Genomic DNA, 13,645 nt, shown 5'->3' on the forward strand with positions numbered 1-13,645 from the left:
TATGACAGAGAGGCACAGAAACAGAGAGAGCCACATTCTGAATGAAAGAAAGAATTAGTGGTCAAGATCAGACACTTGTAAAAACATGATTCAACTTTTTTCCATGCATACTATATCTTTCTTTCTTAACATTCTAAGCTATTCTTAAGTAATGGTTTTGATTTAATACAATGCCTAAAATTGTACTTGTTAAGAGATTTAAACATTACATAAGCTGTGTGCTAGTGGCTTACACCTGTAATCCTAGCTACTCAGGAGGCTGAGATTTGAGGACTGCGGTTCAAAGCTAGCCCTGGCAAGAAAGTCTAAAAAATCTGGAAGTGGAGCTGTGTGGCTCAAAATAGTGAATGCTAGCCTTGAACAAATGAAGACCTCAGGGAAAATGTCCAGACCCTGAGTTCAAGTCCCACAACTAACGAGAAACAAAAAGAACACTACATAAGCTGACAGTCAACAAAGCTGCTTGACAGAAGCCAGACATTTTTCCTGTGTCCTTATATTTCTTGAATAATCCTGGTAGCCAGTGGGCCATGAAACAGTCCAGTACGAGAAAACATCTGAATGCCAGGCGCAGTGGCTCATGCCTGTAATCCTAGCTACTCAGGAGGCTGAGATCTGAGGATTACAGTTCAAAGCCAGCCTGGGCACTAAAGTCCATGAGACTCATCTCCAATTAACCACTAGAAAACCGGAAGTGGTACTGTGGTTCAAAGAGTAGGGCAGTAGCCTTGAGCTGAAGAGCCCAGGGGCAGCACCCAGGCTCAGAGTTCAAGGCCTTCGACCAACCAACAAACAAACAAACAAAAAAGGACACACCTGCAAAAAACATGTGCTTCCAATATGCAGATGACTCCCATATTTTTAGATGCTTGTCTTTAAAGTTTTCTGCAACTGCCATTTGAGTAAAAACTGCCAGTGTTCTTAATGTTCTTAGGTATTACCACTATGACAATCAAGATGAAAGTCCTAAATAAAGTGTGTGGTTATGGATTATAGAAAAGATATGGGAGTAAGCATGTTTTGACTTCATAAAGATCCCAAATAGTAAAAATCATTAGTATGCATTTGAAAAGAACAATTAAAAAAGCTGCTCAAAGATTCAGAAAGGAATCTACTGTGCTAGCAATGAAATAAAACACAATATTTTGGTAATGAGCTAAGAAGAATGTACACTGACCTCTTAGAGAGCAAATACTGTGAAATATCCTTTCTAGGAAATGAGAGAAGCCAGCCAGGCTGTTCTAACAATGTGACATCAACAATATAAAACCTATCAGAGAGGGCCAGGAGTTTGGCCTAGTGGTAGAGTACCTGCCTAGCATGTACTAAGACCCAGGTTCGATTCTTTGGTACCGCAAACATAGAAAAAGTGGTGCTGTGGCTCCATTGGCAGAGTGTTATTCTTGAGGAAAAAAGCTTAAGGACAGTGCTCAGGCCCTGAGTTCAAGCCCCAGGACATGTTAAAAAAAACAACAACAAACAAACACCTAGCAGAGTTGCACTTTAGCAAGCCACCCCTCATAGGCCTGCACAGCAGAAAACGGAGGAAGGGTGGGAAAGAGGCATATGGACAAGATCAGTGATTCCAAGCTAGGAATACAATTTCTCCTCCAGGCATAGCTGGAGCCATCACAGTGAAAGTAAATGAAAACTGCTTTCTTGTGGATTATCCCTGAAGAGATTCCAAAATAAAAGCTTGCATTGCATCTGGCACATTTTTTTTTTGGGGGGGGGGTCTGGGCACTGTCCCTGAGCTCTTCAATTCAAGACTACCACCCTTCCTCTTGAGCCACAGTGCCACTTCCTGTTTTCTAGTGGCTAATTGGAGATAAAGAGTTTCAGGTTCTTTTGTGCCCAGGCTGGCAGCAAACCTTGATCCTCAGATCTCATCCTCCTGAGTAGCTAGGACTACAAGCGTGAGATACCTCGCCCAGCTGGATCTGGTACATTCTTAATCTAAACAGGACCATAGGTAAAATTGCTATCAGCCTGTTGACAACTGAGGCTTCAGCACCAGCCAGCCAAAGTGCTTTTCTTGTGTGTATGTGCCACTCCTGCAGCTTGAATTCAGGGCCTAGGTGCTGTCTATGAGCCTATTTGTGCTTAAGGCTAGCACTCTACCACCTAAGCCACAGCTCCAACTCCAGCTTTTTCTGAGTAGTTTATTGGAGATAAGATTCTCACGGACTACCCTGCCTGGGCTGGCTTCAAAATGCCTCAGCCTCCTGAATAGCCAGGATTACAGGCATGAAGCACCAGCACTCAGCTAATGTGTAAATGCTGGCATAAGATTGGAAGAATGTAAGTCACGGAATCCTCACCCTTGGAAGATTTCTCTTTTTCCTGTTTACAACTTCTCCAGCTCGGAAAAGTTTCCATTCTGTTAAAGTGACTGGCAAAGTGGTGTCCTTGGTCAGCTTTGGCCATAAGCAAGCTTGGGAGTTCTTCAGGTCCATAGTCTTCCGGTGAGGGAACTGAGGCTTGGGAGGAAGCTAAATAGGAGAAGGTACATGGGTAAAGTAAGATCATCTAAATTTCCTACAAAGTCAGTTATCCTAGGAAAGACCATCTTTTGTAAGCATCCCAAACTGGATACCATAACCTGTTTCTCATCTGGGTAAAGCAGCTTCTCTGTAATCAGACTCTGCAGCAACAACAGTTCCTACTCTTCTAACTCAGGCCAGAGGTCAATGTTTTTAGGGCTGAGGGAGGAAATGTAGACCCCAAGTAGAAAGGAGACTGTGGAATGGCAGGAATTACAGTGAACTGACAAGTTCACTGGGCGAAGGGACTCATATTCAATTCTTTCTGAAATGGTAACATTCAAAAACAAATAACAAAAAATTTAAAGAAATGTGTGCTGCCAGGTTCTGGAGGCTCATATTTGTAATCCTGGCTCCTCACAAAGCAGAAATCTGAGGATCAGATTTGAAGCCAACTTAGGCAAACAAATCTAAGAGAGCCACTAAAAAGCCAGAAGTAGAGGTATGGCTCAAGACCATCCTGGAGTTAAAAAGCTCAAGGAGAACTAAGGTCACAAGTTCAAACCCCAGTACTGTCATCAAAACACACAAACAAAAATTTCACCCACACAAATAAAGGTGCAGCCCTTTAGTTTTACAGAGGGATGAACTGTATTCATCCCTCTGTACTGATTATAAACAAAGCTGGGCACTGGTGGCTCACACCTGTAATCCTACCTACTCAGAAGGCTGAGGTCTGAGGATCAAGGTTCAGAGTCAGCCCAGGCACAAAAGTCCATGAGACTCAATCTCCAATTAATCACCAGAAAATAGAAAGTGGGGCTGTGGCTCAAGGGATAGGGTAGTAGTCTTGAACTGAAGAGCTCAGGGACAGCACCCAGGCCCAGAGTTCAAGCCCCACAACCGACCAACAAGATTCTAGTGTTTCCTTCAGTTGCTCCCCTGGTCATACCTTGGGTACTTTGAAAGCACTTTTAGCAGGTGGAAGTCTCCAGGCTGAAGGAGATCGCCATGTGGGTAAAGGCTGTACTGAAATATCTTCATAAGGATTTTCTTTGCTGGGATCTTAAAAAAGTAAAGAGACTTTTCTTTTTTGTTTAAAAGAACACAAGTAGAAGGAAAAGTGACTACAGCTAGAAAAAGAAATAAAATATTGACTACATTCAGTTTTCCTATTCTCAACTGCTGTAAAGAAGGTCTCTAACCAACAGCACTTTAAAGCACATAAAAAATCACTTAAGGGCTGGGAGCAGAGCCTAGTGGTAGAGTGCTTGCCTAGCATGCATGAAGCTCTGGGTTTGATTCTTCGATACCACATACATAGAAAAAGCCGCAAGTGGTGTTGTGGCTCAAGTGGCAGAGTGCTAGCCTTGAGCAAAAAATGTCCAACGACAGTGTTCAGGCCCTGAGTTCAAGCCCCAGGACTGGAAAAAAAATCACTTAAGGCTGGGTGCTTGTGGCTCATGCCTGTAATCCTAGCTACTCAAGAAGCTGAGATCTGAGGATTAGTTCAAAGCCAGCATTGGCCAGGCGGTAGCTCACACCTATAATCCTAGCTACTCAGCAGGCTGAGATTTGAGGATCAAGGTTCAAAGCCAGCCTGGGTACTACAAAGCCAAGAGACTTATCTCCAATTAATCACTAGAAAATCTGAAGTGGGGCTGTGGCTCAAGGGCAAGGTGGTAGCCTGGAGCTGAAGAGCGCAGGGACAACACCTAGGCCCAGAGTTCAAGCCCCATAACACTCCCTATACCCCTGCCCCTGGAAAAAAAGCCAGCACTGGCAGAAAAGTCTGTGAGACTCTTATCTCCAATTATCAGAAGGGGAGGTGTGGCTCCAGTGGTAGAGTGCTAGTCTTGAGCAAAAAGAAGCTCAGGGACAGTGACTAGGCCATTAGTTCAAACCTCAGGACTGGCAAAAAAAAAAAAAAATCACATAGGTGTCCAAGCTAAAAAGAATTTTCAAATATCATACTGAAAATATTTTCTTCCCAACTAAGCAGTCCATGACAGTAAAACTCATTAAAGAATAAGAAAATTTGGGGCCAGGAGTTTGGCCTAGTGGTTAAAGTGCTTGCCTAGCATGCATGAAGACCCAGGTTCGATTCCTCGGTACCACATTCATAGAAAAAAGCCGGAAGTGGTGCTGAGGCTCAAGTGGTAGAGTTCTAGCCTTGAGAAAGTCCAAGGACAGTGCTCAGGCCCTGAGCTCAAGCCCAGGACTGGCAAAAAAAAAAAAAAAAAAAAGAATAAGAGAATTTATAGGCAAGGTTAGTGACTCATGTCTGTAATAGTAGTTACTAAGGAGACTAGCTCTCAGGATCTCTGTTCAAAGCCAGGGAAAGAAAGACCATGAGGCTTTTAGCTCCAATTAACCACCAGAAAGCTGAACATGAGATGTGGTTCAAGTGGCACAGAGCCAGCCTTAAGTAAAAAACTAAGAGACAGTGTCCAGGCCATGAGTTTAAGGACTAGTTACTAGCACACACAAACACAGACACACACACACACACACACACACACACACACACACACACACACACACACACACACACACACACTATGTATATATACCCAAGAGTTCCACATTACAAAGGCAAACAAGGTATGTTTGGTTGTAGGAGAAAATACCTTCCTCCAATTAAGGGCATCACCAAATACATATTAATTAAATTTAATTGCAATGTTGTATACACCTACATATGATATCCTCGTAGATATTATCCTCGGACTGTGTGAAATAAAGTGCTGAACCAGAATTTCGTGCCAGTTCTTCATGAATCTTGGGTGAGTTCCGGTTTCGAAAGTGCTGAATATCCTCAAATTCAAAGGACTTCCTTAAGAAAAAAAGATATTTAAGGTGACATCTTTAAAAACTTTAATGCTAAATTTGGTATGAGTAGATTAAGTATTGTGTACAAAATTACAACGCTGCTCTTATCAGTTATCTAAGAATAAGCTGGGTGTTTGGCCTAGTGGTAGAGTCCTTGCCTAGCATGCACAAAGACCCAGATTCGATTTCTTGGTACCACATACGGAGAAAAAAAGCTAGAAGTGGTATTGTGGCTCAAGTAGTAGAACTCTAGCCCTGAGAAAGCCCAAGGACAGTGCTCAGGCCCCAGGACTGCCCCCCCCAATAATAATAAATAAATCTAAGAATAAACAACACAGCTGGTGCCCTCTAAATTCACATGAGAAAACAAGGATTTTAGCCAATTACTTTCATGCTTTTCTTTAGGCCTAATTAAAGTGGGGCTAAGCTGAGTATAAGTGGCTCATGCCATAATCCTAGCTACTCAGGAGGCTGAGATCTGAGGATCAGGGTTGAAAGCCAGCCCAGACATGGAAAAAGTTCATGAGACTCTTATCTCCAATTAACCACCAGAAAACTGGAAGTGGTGCTGTAGCTCTAGTGGTAAAGCACTAGCCTTGAGCTGAAGGGCTCAGAGACAGCGATCAGGCCCAGAGTTCAAGCCCCACAACTGACCAAAAAAAAAGTGGAGCTAAGGCCTGCTGCTCTAAATGAAGTTGAAGAATGTACTCAGTTCCTTGAGGCTTCTTTTATATGTGTGCTAATAGTAGGGTTCACACTCTGGGCTTTGAGCTTTGGTTTTGCTTTTTTTTGCTAAAGGCTGGCACTCTACCAATTGACCACAGCTTTTTTTTTTTTTTTTTGCTGGTTAATTAGAGATAAGAGTTTCACAGATTTATCTGCCCTGGCTGCCTTCAAACCTGATATTCAGGTCTTAATTCTGCTCCTAAAACTTAATTTGAACCATGACAAAATAGAGACAGGGTGACACTTATCAAGATGTATTATACTCATAAAATGTCAAGGTGAATAGAAATCTCTTTGTAAAACTACTTAACAATTTATTTATTTTTCATCTTGGGACAAGATCTCAGGGACAGAACTTGGGCCCTGAGATCTTTTGCTCAAGGATAGCATTATACCACTTTGAGCCACAGTGCCACTTCTGGCTTTCTGGCAGTTAACTGGAGACAAGAGTCTTTCAGACCATGCTGTCAAGGTTGGTTTTGAACCACTATCCTCAAATCTTGGCTTCCAGAGTAGCTAGGGTTACACATATGAGCCACCAGTGTCTAGCCAAAGATAATTTTTTTTGTCAGTCGTGGGACTTGAACTCTGGTTTTGGGTACTGTCCCTGAGCTCTTTAGCGCAAGGCTAGCACTCTACTCCCTTGAGTCACAGCTCCACTTCCGATTTTTAGTGGCTCACTGGAGATAAGAGTCTCAAGGACTTATGTATCTGGGCTGGCTTTGAACCGTGATCCTCAGATTTCAGCCTCCTGAGTAGTTAGGATTACAGGCATGAGCCACCGATAACAAGGCAAAGATAATTTTTTTTTTTAAATTATAGGGCCGGGAGTTTAGCCTAGTGGTAGAATGCTTGCCTCGCTTGCACGAAGACCTGGGTTCGATTACTTGGTACCACATACATAGGGGAAAAAAAACCCAGAAATGATGCTGTGGCTCAAGTGATAGGGCTCTAGCCTTGAGAAACCCAAGGATAGTGCCCAGGCCCTGAGTTCAAGGCCCAGGACTGGCAAAAAAAAATTTACGTAACTAGCCAGGTACCAGTAGCTCATACTTGTAATCCTAGCTACTCAGAAGGCTGAGATTGGAGGATCATGGTTGAAAGCCATCCAGGGCAGGAAAGTATGTGAGATCTTATTCTAATTAACCACCACAAAGCTGAAAGTAGAGCTGTGGTTCAAGTGGAAAGAGTGGTAGCCTTTAGCAAAAAGGTCACGGATAGCACTCATCCCCAAGTTCAAGCCCCAGGACTGCTGCACTAAATAAATAAACAAATTTTACAAATTTAAATTAGAAGGTTTTCTGATGCTCTTATGTTGAAAAACTGTCAATTTCCTAGACTTCTACATTTTCCTCTTCTTCCAGAAACTACTCAATGTTAATCAATCACTATATCAAGTGAGTTCCGTAACATAAGCTGGGAAGTAGACATTCATCTAATAAGGAAAATAGGACTCTCCTAGCATGCATGAAGTCCTGGGTTTGATTCCTCAGTACCACATACTCAGAAAAAGCCAGAAGTAGTGCTGTGGCTCAAGTGGCAGATCACTAACTCTGAGCAAAAAGTGTCCAAGGACACTGTAGAATGAAGACCTACTATTTTTTTTTCCGGGGGGTAGGGGGGTGGATGGTATTGGGAGCATGACCTAGTGGTGGAGTGTTTGCCTAGTGGTAGAGCACTAGCTTTGAGAAAATCCAAGGATAGTACTCAGGCCCTGAGTTCAAGCCCCAGGATGGGCAAAAAATAAAAATAAGAAAGAAAGAAGGAGGGAGAGAGAGAGAGAGAGAGAGAGAGAGAGAGAGAGAGAGAGAGAGAGAGAGAGAGAGAGAGAGAGAGAGAGAGAGAGACGGCGTGCCTTACCTTTTTGATCGCCCTCTGATTTTTCCACCATATTTCTTTGGTTCAGGTTCCTGAGAAGAGGCCAAAGAAGTCTCTGTACAAGAATGATCTTCACAGTAGTTTTGGTCACAGTTTCTTCCTTTATATGGTAGACCACCAGACTCAGATAAATAGCGGAAGGTCCTGCGTGGCTTTGGCAAAGGATTTATAGAGGGGCCACACTCTTGTCCCTCAGGTTCACAATAAATATTTTCCAAGCTCTTTGTTACTCCATAAGAACTATCTAGAACTCTGAAATTAAGTTCTTTGGCTGACGAGTCACAATGTTGTAAAGCCAAATTGAAGACTTTATCTGGAGGAAGTGCCTCTGGTTTTTTCCACAATATTTGTGAGGTATACAAGTTTCCTGGAGGTAATGAAGTCTCTGGATTCAGAACAACTGCCTTCCAGCTCTCAATCTGTGTGACCCGAGAACAGATCCCATCTAGGTCTGCTCCATTCTTCAAGTGGTGCCTGTCTCCACACTGGGCTTTCTCAATGTGATCTTCACTTTGATTATGGCTTCTAGCATCTTTCACATGGAAACCCATGCTTTGGGAGTTGGTTACATCCAACTTTTTGCTACTTCCCTCCTCAAGATTTTCCTTAGGAAGAACTTGGTGACAGTGGCCATACCTCACTCCAAAGTCCTTTGGACGCCACTTGGCTGGACTGGAGGTGCCGTTAGTCCTTCCTTCCCACTGAGAGATTTTTTGCTTGATGTTTTTGCAGTGGCTTCGTGACAGTGTCTGAACCGCAGATCGAGAAAAGCCAACATCCATATTCCTGGTTGGGTGCATGACAAGGGCTGGACTTACAAAGGCACCATGGCCAGGAACTGTGAAACACTGAGTTGTTCACCCTACAGAGTGCACAGCTTCCTTTCACGTCTAACGTGGATACAACTACTTTGATCATTGATCCTTGTTGAAATGGGCTACAAGTCTATCTTGACATCCCTATTAAAATGAAAAAAAGGTTAACACAGTTTTGTTGTTATTTTTTTTAGTTTTGATCATGGGACTTTGAACTCAGGGTTTGGGTGCTGTCCCTGAACTTTTTTACTCAAGGCTATCTCTCTACCACTTTAAGCCACATTGCCACTTCTTATATATTGGTGGTTAACTAGAGATAAGAGTCTCATCACCTGTAATCCTAGCTACTCAACAGGCTGAGATCTGAGGATCTTGGTTCAAAGCCAGCCAGGGCACTAAAAGTCCGGGAGTCTCTTATCTCCACTTAACCATTAGAAAAGCAGAATTGGTGTTGTGGCTCAAGGGTTAGGGCAGTAACCTTGAGCTAAAGAGCTCAGGAACAGTGCACAGGTCCAGAGTTCAAGCCCCATGACCGACAAAAAAAAAAAAAAGGGTCTCATGGACTTATCTGCCTGGGCTGGCTTTGAACTGGGAATCTCAGATCTCACTCTCCTGAGTAGGTAAGATTACAGGTGTGAGCCAATGGCACTTGGCTTAATACAAGTTTTATAATATTCTGATTTAAGCATCACTAACACATTGCCCACCCATCCCTAAATTATTTACACTGCACACATAGAGATGTGCCTGTTTCCTGAATGCTGGTGGTTCAAGGTAGCAGTGTGGGAGGCTATGCTCAAGAGAATATCAGGCATTCATTCAGAATCTAGTACTTCTTTAAATGTAATAGCTGCTGTGCCATGGAACTTCCCCCATCCCCACCACACCCTTGCCCCAGATCAGCAAATCACAGACACACCTTCTACTTACATGGACACCTCACTCAGCCAGGCACATAAACTGTTTGCTCAAGGATGAAATTTGGCAGAAAAGCTTTCCCACCAATGGAGAAAAGATCTGCTCTCGAGTTCTGCTGCCTTTGGATTATAAATAGCAACTGACTCAAAATTTCCTGAGGTAGGGCCATCCTTCCTTGCACTTTCTCTGTGTGGCCCTGCTTAACTGGCAGAAAAATATCTTAGCCTAGCTTTGTCAGTACAGCTGACCCCAAGTGATAGTCATGCAACACACACACACACACACACACACACACACACACACAAGTTTTTGTAACCTCATCCACTTTCACTGAAACCATTCCTACAAGTCTACAGATCTAGCTGAGTGTTGGTAACTCTCATTCATAATCCTGCTCAGAAGGCTTCCATGTGAGGTGTGAGGATCATAGTTACAACTCAGCCTGGGCAGAAACTGAGACTTTTTTTTTCTAGTCCTGGGGCTTGATCTCAGGGCCTGAGCACCGTCTTTGTGCTTTCTCAAGGCTAGAGCTCTACCACTTGAGCTACAGCACCACTTCTGGCTTTTTCTATGTCTGTGGTACCAAGGAATTGAACCTCAGCCTTTGTGTATGTTAAGACAGGCCCTCTATGACTAAGCCAAACTCCCAGCTGAAACTGAGACTCTTGATTATAATTAACTACTAGAAAACCCGAAGTGGTGCTGTAGCCCAAGGAGTAGAGCACTAGCCTTGAGCTAAAGGAGCTCAGGGGCAACGCCCAGGTCTAGAGTTCAAGTCCCACACCACCCCAAAAAAAAAAAAAGAAAAGAAAAAAAAGAGACTGCCTGAAAGGTATATATAAAGCTTTTTTACCCTGCTCCGTTAGCCATTCTTTCAACTATATATTCTTTATTCACCATCTAGTGCTGCCTTAAGTAAAACTATCCCATCAAAAGCATGAGTTTTACATTTTATCTCTATTATTAAGGGTCCATTTTAAATGTATATATCACTGAGTGATTTGATATGAAGAATAACTGACTACAGAATTACTATGTGGCTTGCCCTGAAGGGTGACTCAAGCTACCGGAAGAGTCGAATACAAGCCACATTCAGGAGGGAAATTCTCTCTAGGTATCAGTCAGTCAAGAACATTCCTTGGGAGGAGGGAAGGTGAGGAGGAGTATCTGTTGGTGAGGACACACCCTCACAGGAAGGGGAGAGCGTGTATGTGTGTGTGTGTGTGTGGGGGAAGACATCCTGTGATTTGGAACACACTCACACATACCTAACACTCTAAACCCCTCCTCCCATCAGTCAAATGGGCATGGCAATCAGTGACCTGGATGAGGAAGGGCCAGGTAAGTCCAGTCAGATGTCTCTCCATCCTAATGGCTTCCTTCTCAACCAATGGCAGACAGGTGACCACAAGGATGATACCACTCCTGGACATCTGGACTTGCATGGAGACAGCCTCATTTCTGCAGAGCCAACACCTCTTGCAGGTCTTCTACCTAGTCTACTATTACGCTGCCAGCCTGGACCAGGCAGCCTGCCCAACTGGGATCTCACATGCCCAACCTGGGGCAGCAATGCTGCAGCATGGCAGCGGGGAGGCCAGGTATGCTGGGAATGCAGAGAGTAGATGAGAAGCCAGCCCAGGGAAATGATGGAATAGAAGTTCAAGGCCCCAGGGAACACTTTATTGAATTCGTAGTGTTTTAAGTTTCTTAGTTTATATATGAAGTCATTTTACAGTATCTGAACGTGGTAAGTGACTTGTATGTTGTAAACCCTAGTGCAACTACTACAAGAACATGTATTTCTAAAAATTAATACCAAAAAGATGGAGGAGGGGTAGCCAACAAGACCACTACCACTATCACCAACACAAAAACAAAGTTACATGCGACAAGCAGAATTGAAAGGCCAACGGGAAACCTACATAAGGTGCTCCCACTGCAATACTAGCTATTTGAAAGGCTGAGGGATGAGGGTAATGGTTCAAAGCCAGCCTGGGCAAACAAATTCTGGAGACCCTTATCTCCAATTAGCCATGTAACAGGAAAGAGATATGGCTCAAGTAATAAAGTACCAGCTTTGAGTTGAAAAAGCTAAGTAAGAGCACTTCTTTTGCTCAAGGCCAGCACTCTACCACTTGAGCCACAGTGCCACTTCTGGCTTTTTCTGTTTATGTATTACTGAGGAATTGAATCCAGGGCTTCATGCACGTTAAACAAGCACTTTAAGCCACATTCTAAGCCAGCCTCCCAGCACTTTTTTAAATGGGATGCACCTAGAATGGCCTTAATAATTTTCACAAAAAGGACAGAGTTAGAGAAACAGCCTTCTTGTCTCCAAGACTTACTATAGTTTAGCAAGGAAAGCAACATACATTAAAGACTCGTCAAACACATCACCTTTACAATTTAAAAAAAAATAGCAACTGGCCAGACAAAAGGACCAGTAGAGGACCCACGTCTGTATGTCAGCTGACTGCCATCCAGCAGGAGAAGGCTTAACCGTTTTTAACACAGAAGTGGAATCTGATTGTCACCCACATCATTTATAAAAACTAACTTGAGGCTGTGTGCTGGTGGTTCATACCTATTATCATAGCTACTCATACCTATCGTCAAGGCTAGGGTCTGTGGATCATGGTTTGAAGCCAACCCAGGCAAGAAAGTCTGTGAGACTTTTATCTCCAATAAACTACTCAGACAAGGTCAGAAGTGGGGCAGTGGATCAAGTGGTAGAGTGCTAGCCTATGGTTAAAAAAAAAAAAGAATCTCAGGAATAGCACCCATGCCCTGAGTTCAAGCTCCAGGACTGGCATAAAATTTAAAAAAATAAAGTATGAGACTGAGAATGGACTTAGTGGTAGAGTATTTGCCTAGCAAGAATGAAGCCACATAAACAGAAAAGGCTGCAAGTGGCACAAGCCTTGAGCAAAAAGAAGCTCAGGGACAATGCCCAGGCCAAGTTCAAGCCCAAGACAGGCAAAAACAACAAAAACTAACATGAGGAAAACATAAGTGTAAATATTAGAATTTGAAAGTCCCATAAACTTAGGAAAGAAACATATTTCTTACATGGAACACAAAATTTTGTGTATGTGTGTACATGTATATAAATGTCATCTGACGGGCTGGGAATTTTGCCTAGTGGTAGAGTGCTTGCCTAGCATGCACAAAGACCTGAGTTCAATTCCTTGGTACCACATACTTAGAAAAAGCCGGAAGTGGTGCTGAGGCTCAAGTAGTAGAGCTCTAGCCTTGAGAAAAATCCAAGGACAGTGCTCAGGCCCTGAGCTCAAGCCCAGGACTGGCAAGCAAGCAAGCAAGCAAGCAAGCAAGCAAGCAAGCAATAAATAAATAAATAAATAAATAAATAAATATCATCTGACAATGACTTAAATCCAGGACATATTAACTATTAATATTAACAAATGAGTAAGGCCAACACCACAATTAAAACCTGAGTAAGCTTCAAACAAACTCTTTACAAAAGCTTTATGTGTAACCAATAAGCATAATAAAGCTCATGAAAAGATACACAGCACTATTAGTCATCAAGGAAATGACTGTTAAAACTCTAGATACCCTACATGAACGTCAGAATGACATATATGAAAAGAAGGAGAATACTAAGTATTGGAGTTCTTAGAACTCTCAAGCACTGCTGGTATATTATACTATAGCCACTTTCAAAAAGAACTCTGCAGTTTCTTATGGAATTAAATGAGTGCTATCACACCTGATAATTATCAGTAGGTGCTTTACATGGAAGGAAAACACATCTTCACACATACTTTTAGATACATATTCATAATAATTTTTGTTTTTGTTTTTGTTTTGCCTGGGGCTTGAACTTAGGGCCTGGGCACTGTCCTTGGACACTGTTTCTTAAAAAAAAAAAAAAAAAAAAAAGAATCTCACAGACTTTTTGTGCCCAAGCTGGCTTTGAACCGTGATCCTCAGATCTCAGCCTTCTGAGTAGCTAGGATTATAAGT

At 42.8% G+C, this 13,645-nt stretch overlaps 1 protein-coding gene across 1 annotated transcript in view; it reads right to left on the minus strand.

Annotated features, from left to right (window-relative positions):
- Positions 1-13,645, minus strand: part of Dennd2c (DENN domain containing 2C) — a 63,406-nt gene that overhangs the window by 30,163 nt on the left and 19,598 nt on the right. Inside the window, exons 4-7 of the mRNA XM_090334077.1 lie at positions 7,902-8,878; positions 5,183-5,319; positions 3,436-3,548; positions 2,322-2,492 (exon numbers count right to left, since the gene is read on the minus strand). Of these exons, the coding sequence (XP_090190203.1) occupies positions 2,322-2,492; positions 3,436-3,548; positions 5,183-5,319; positions 7,902-8,719 (1,239 nt within the window). The 5' untranslated portion in view covers positions 8,720-8,878. The remainder of the gene's footprint in view (positions 1-2,321; positions 2,493-3,435; positions 3,549-5,182; positions 5,320-7,901; positions 8,879-13,645) is intronic.

The sequence above is a fragment of the Megascapheus bottae genome, chromosome 6 (assembly GCF_031878675.1).
Source record: "Megascapheus bottae isolate mThoBot1 chromosome 6, mThoBot2.hap1, whole genome shotgun sequence".
In the NCBI taxonomy this organism is placed as follows: Eukaryota; Metazoa; Chordata; class Mammalia; order Rodentia; family Geomyidae; genus Megascapheus; species Megascapheus bottae.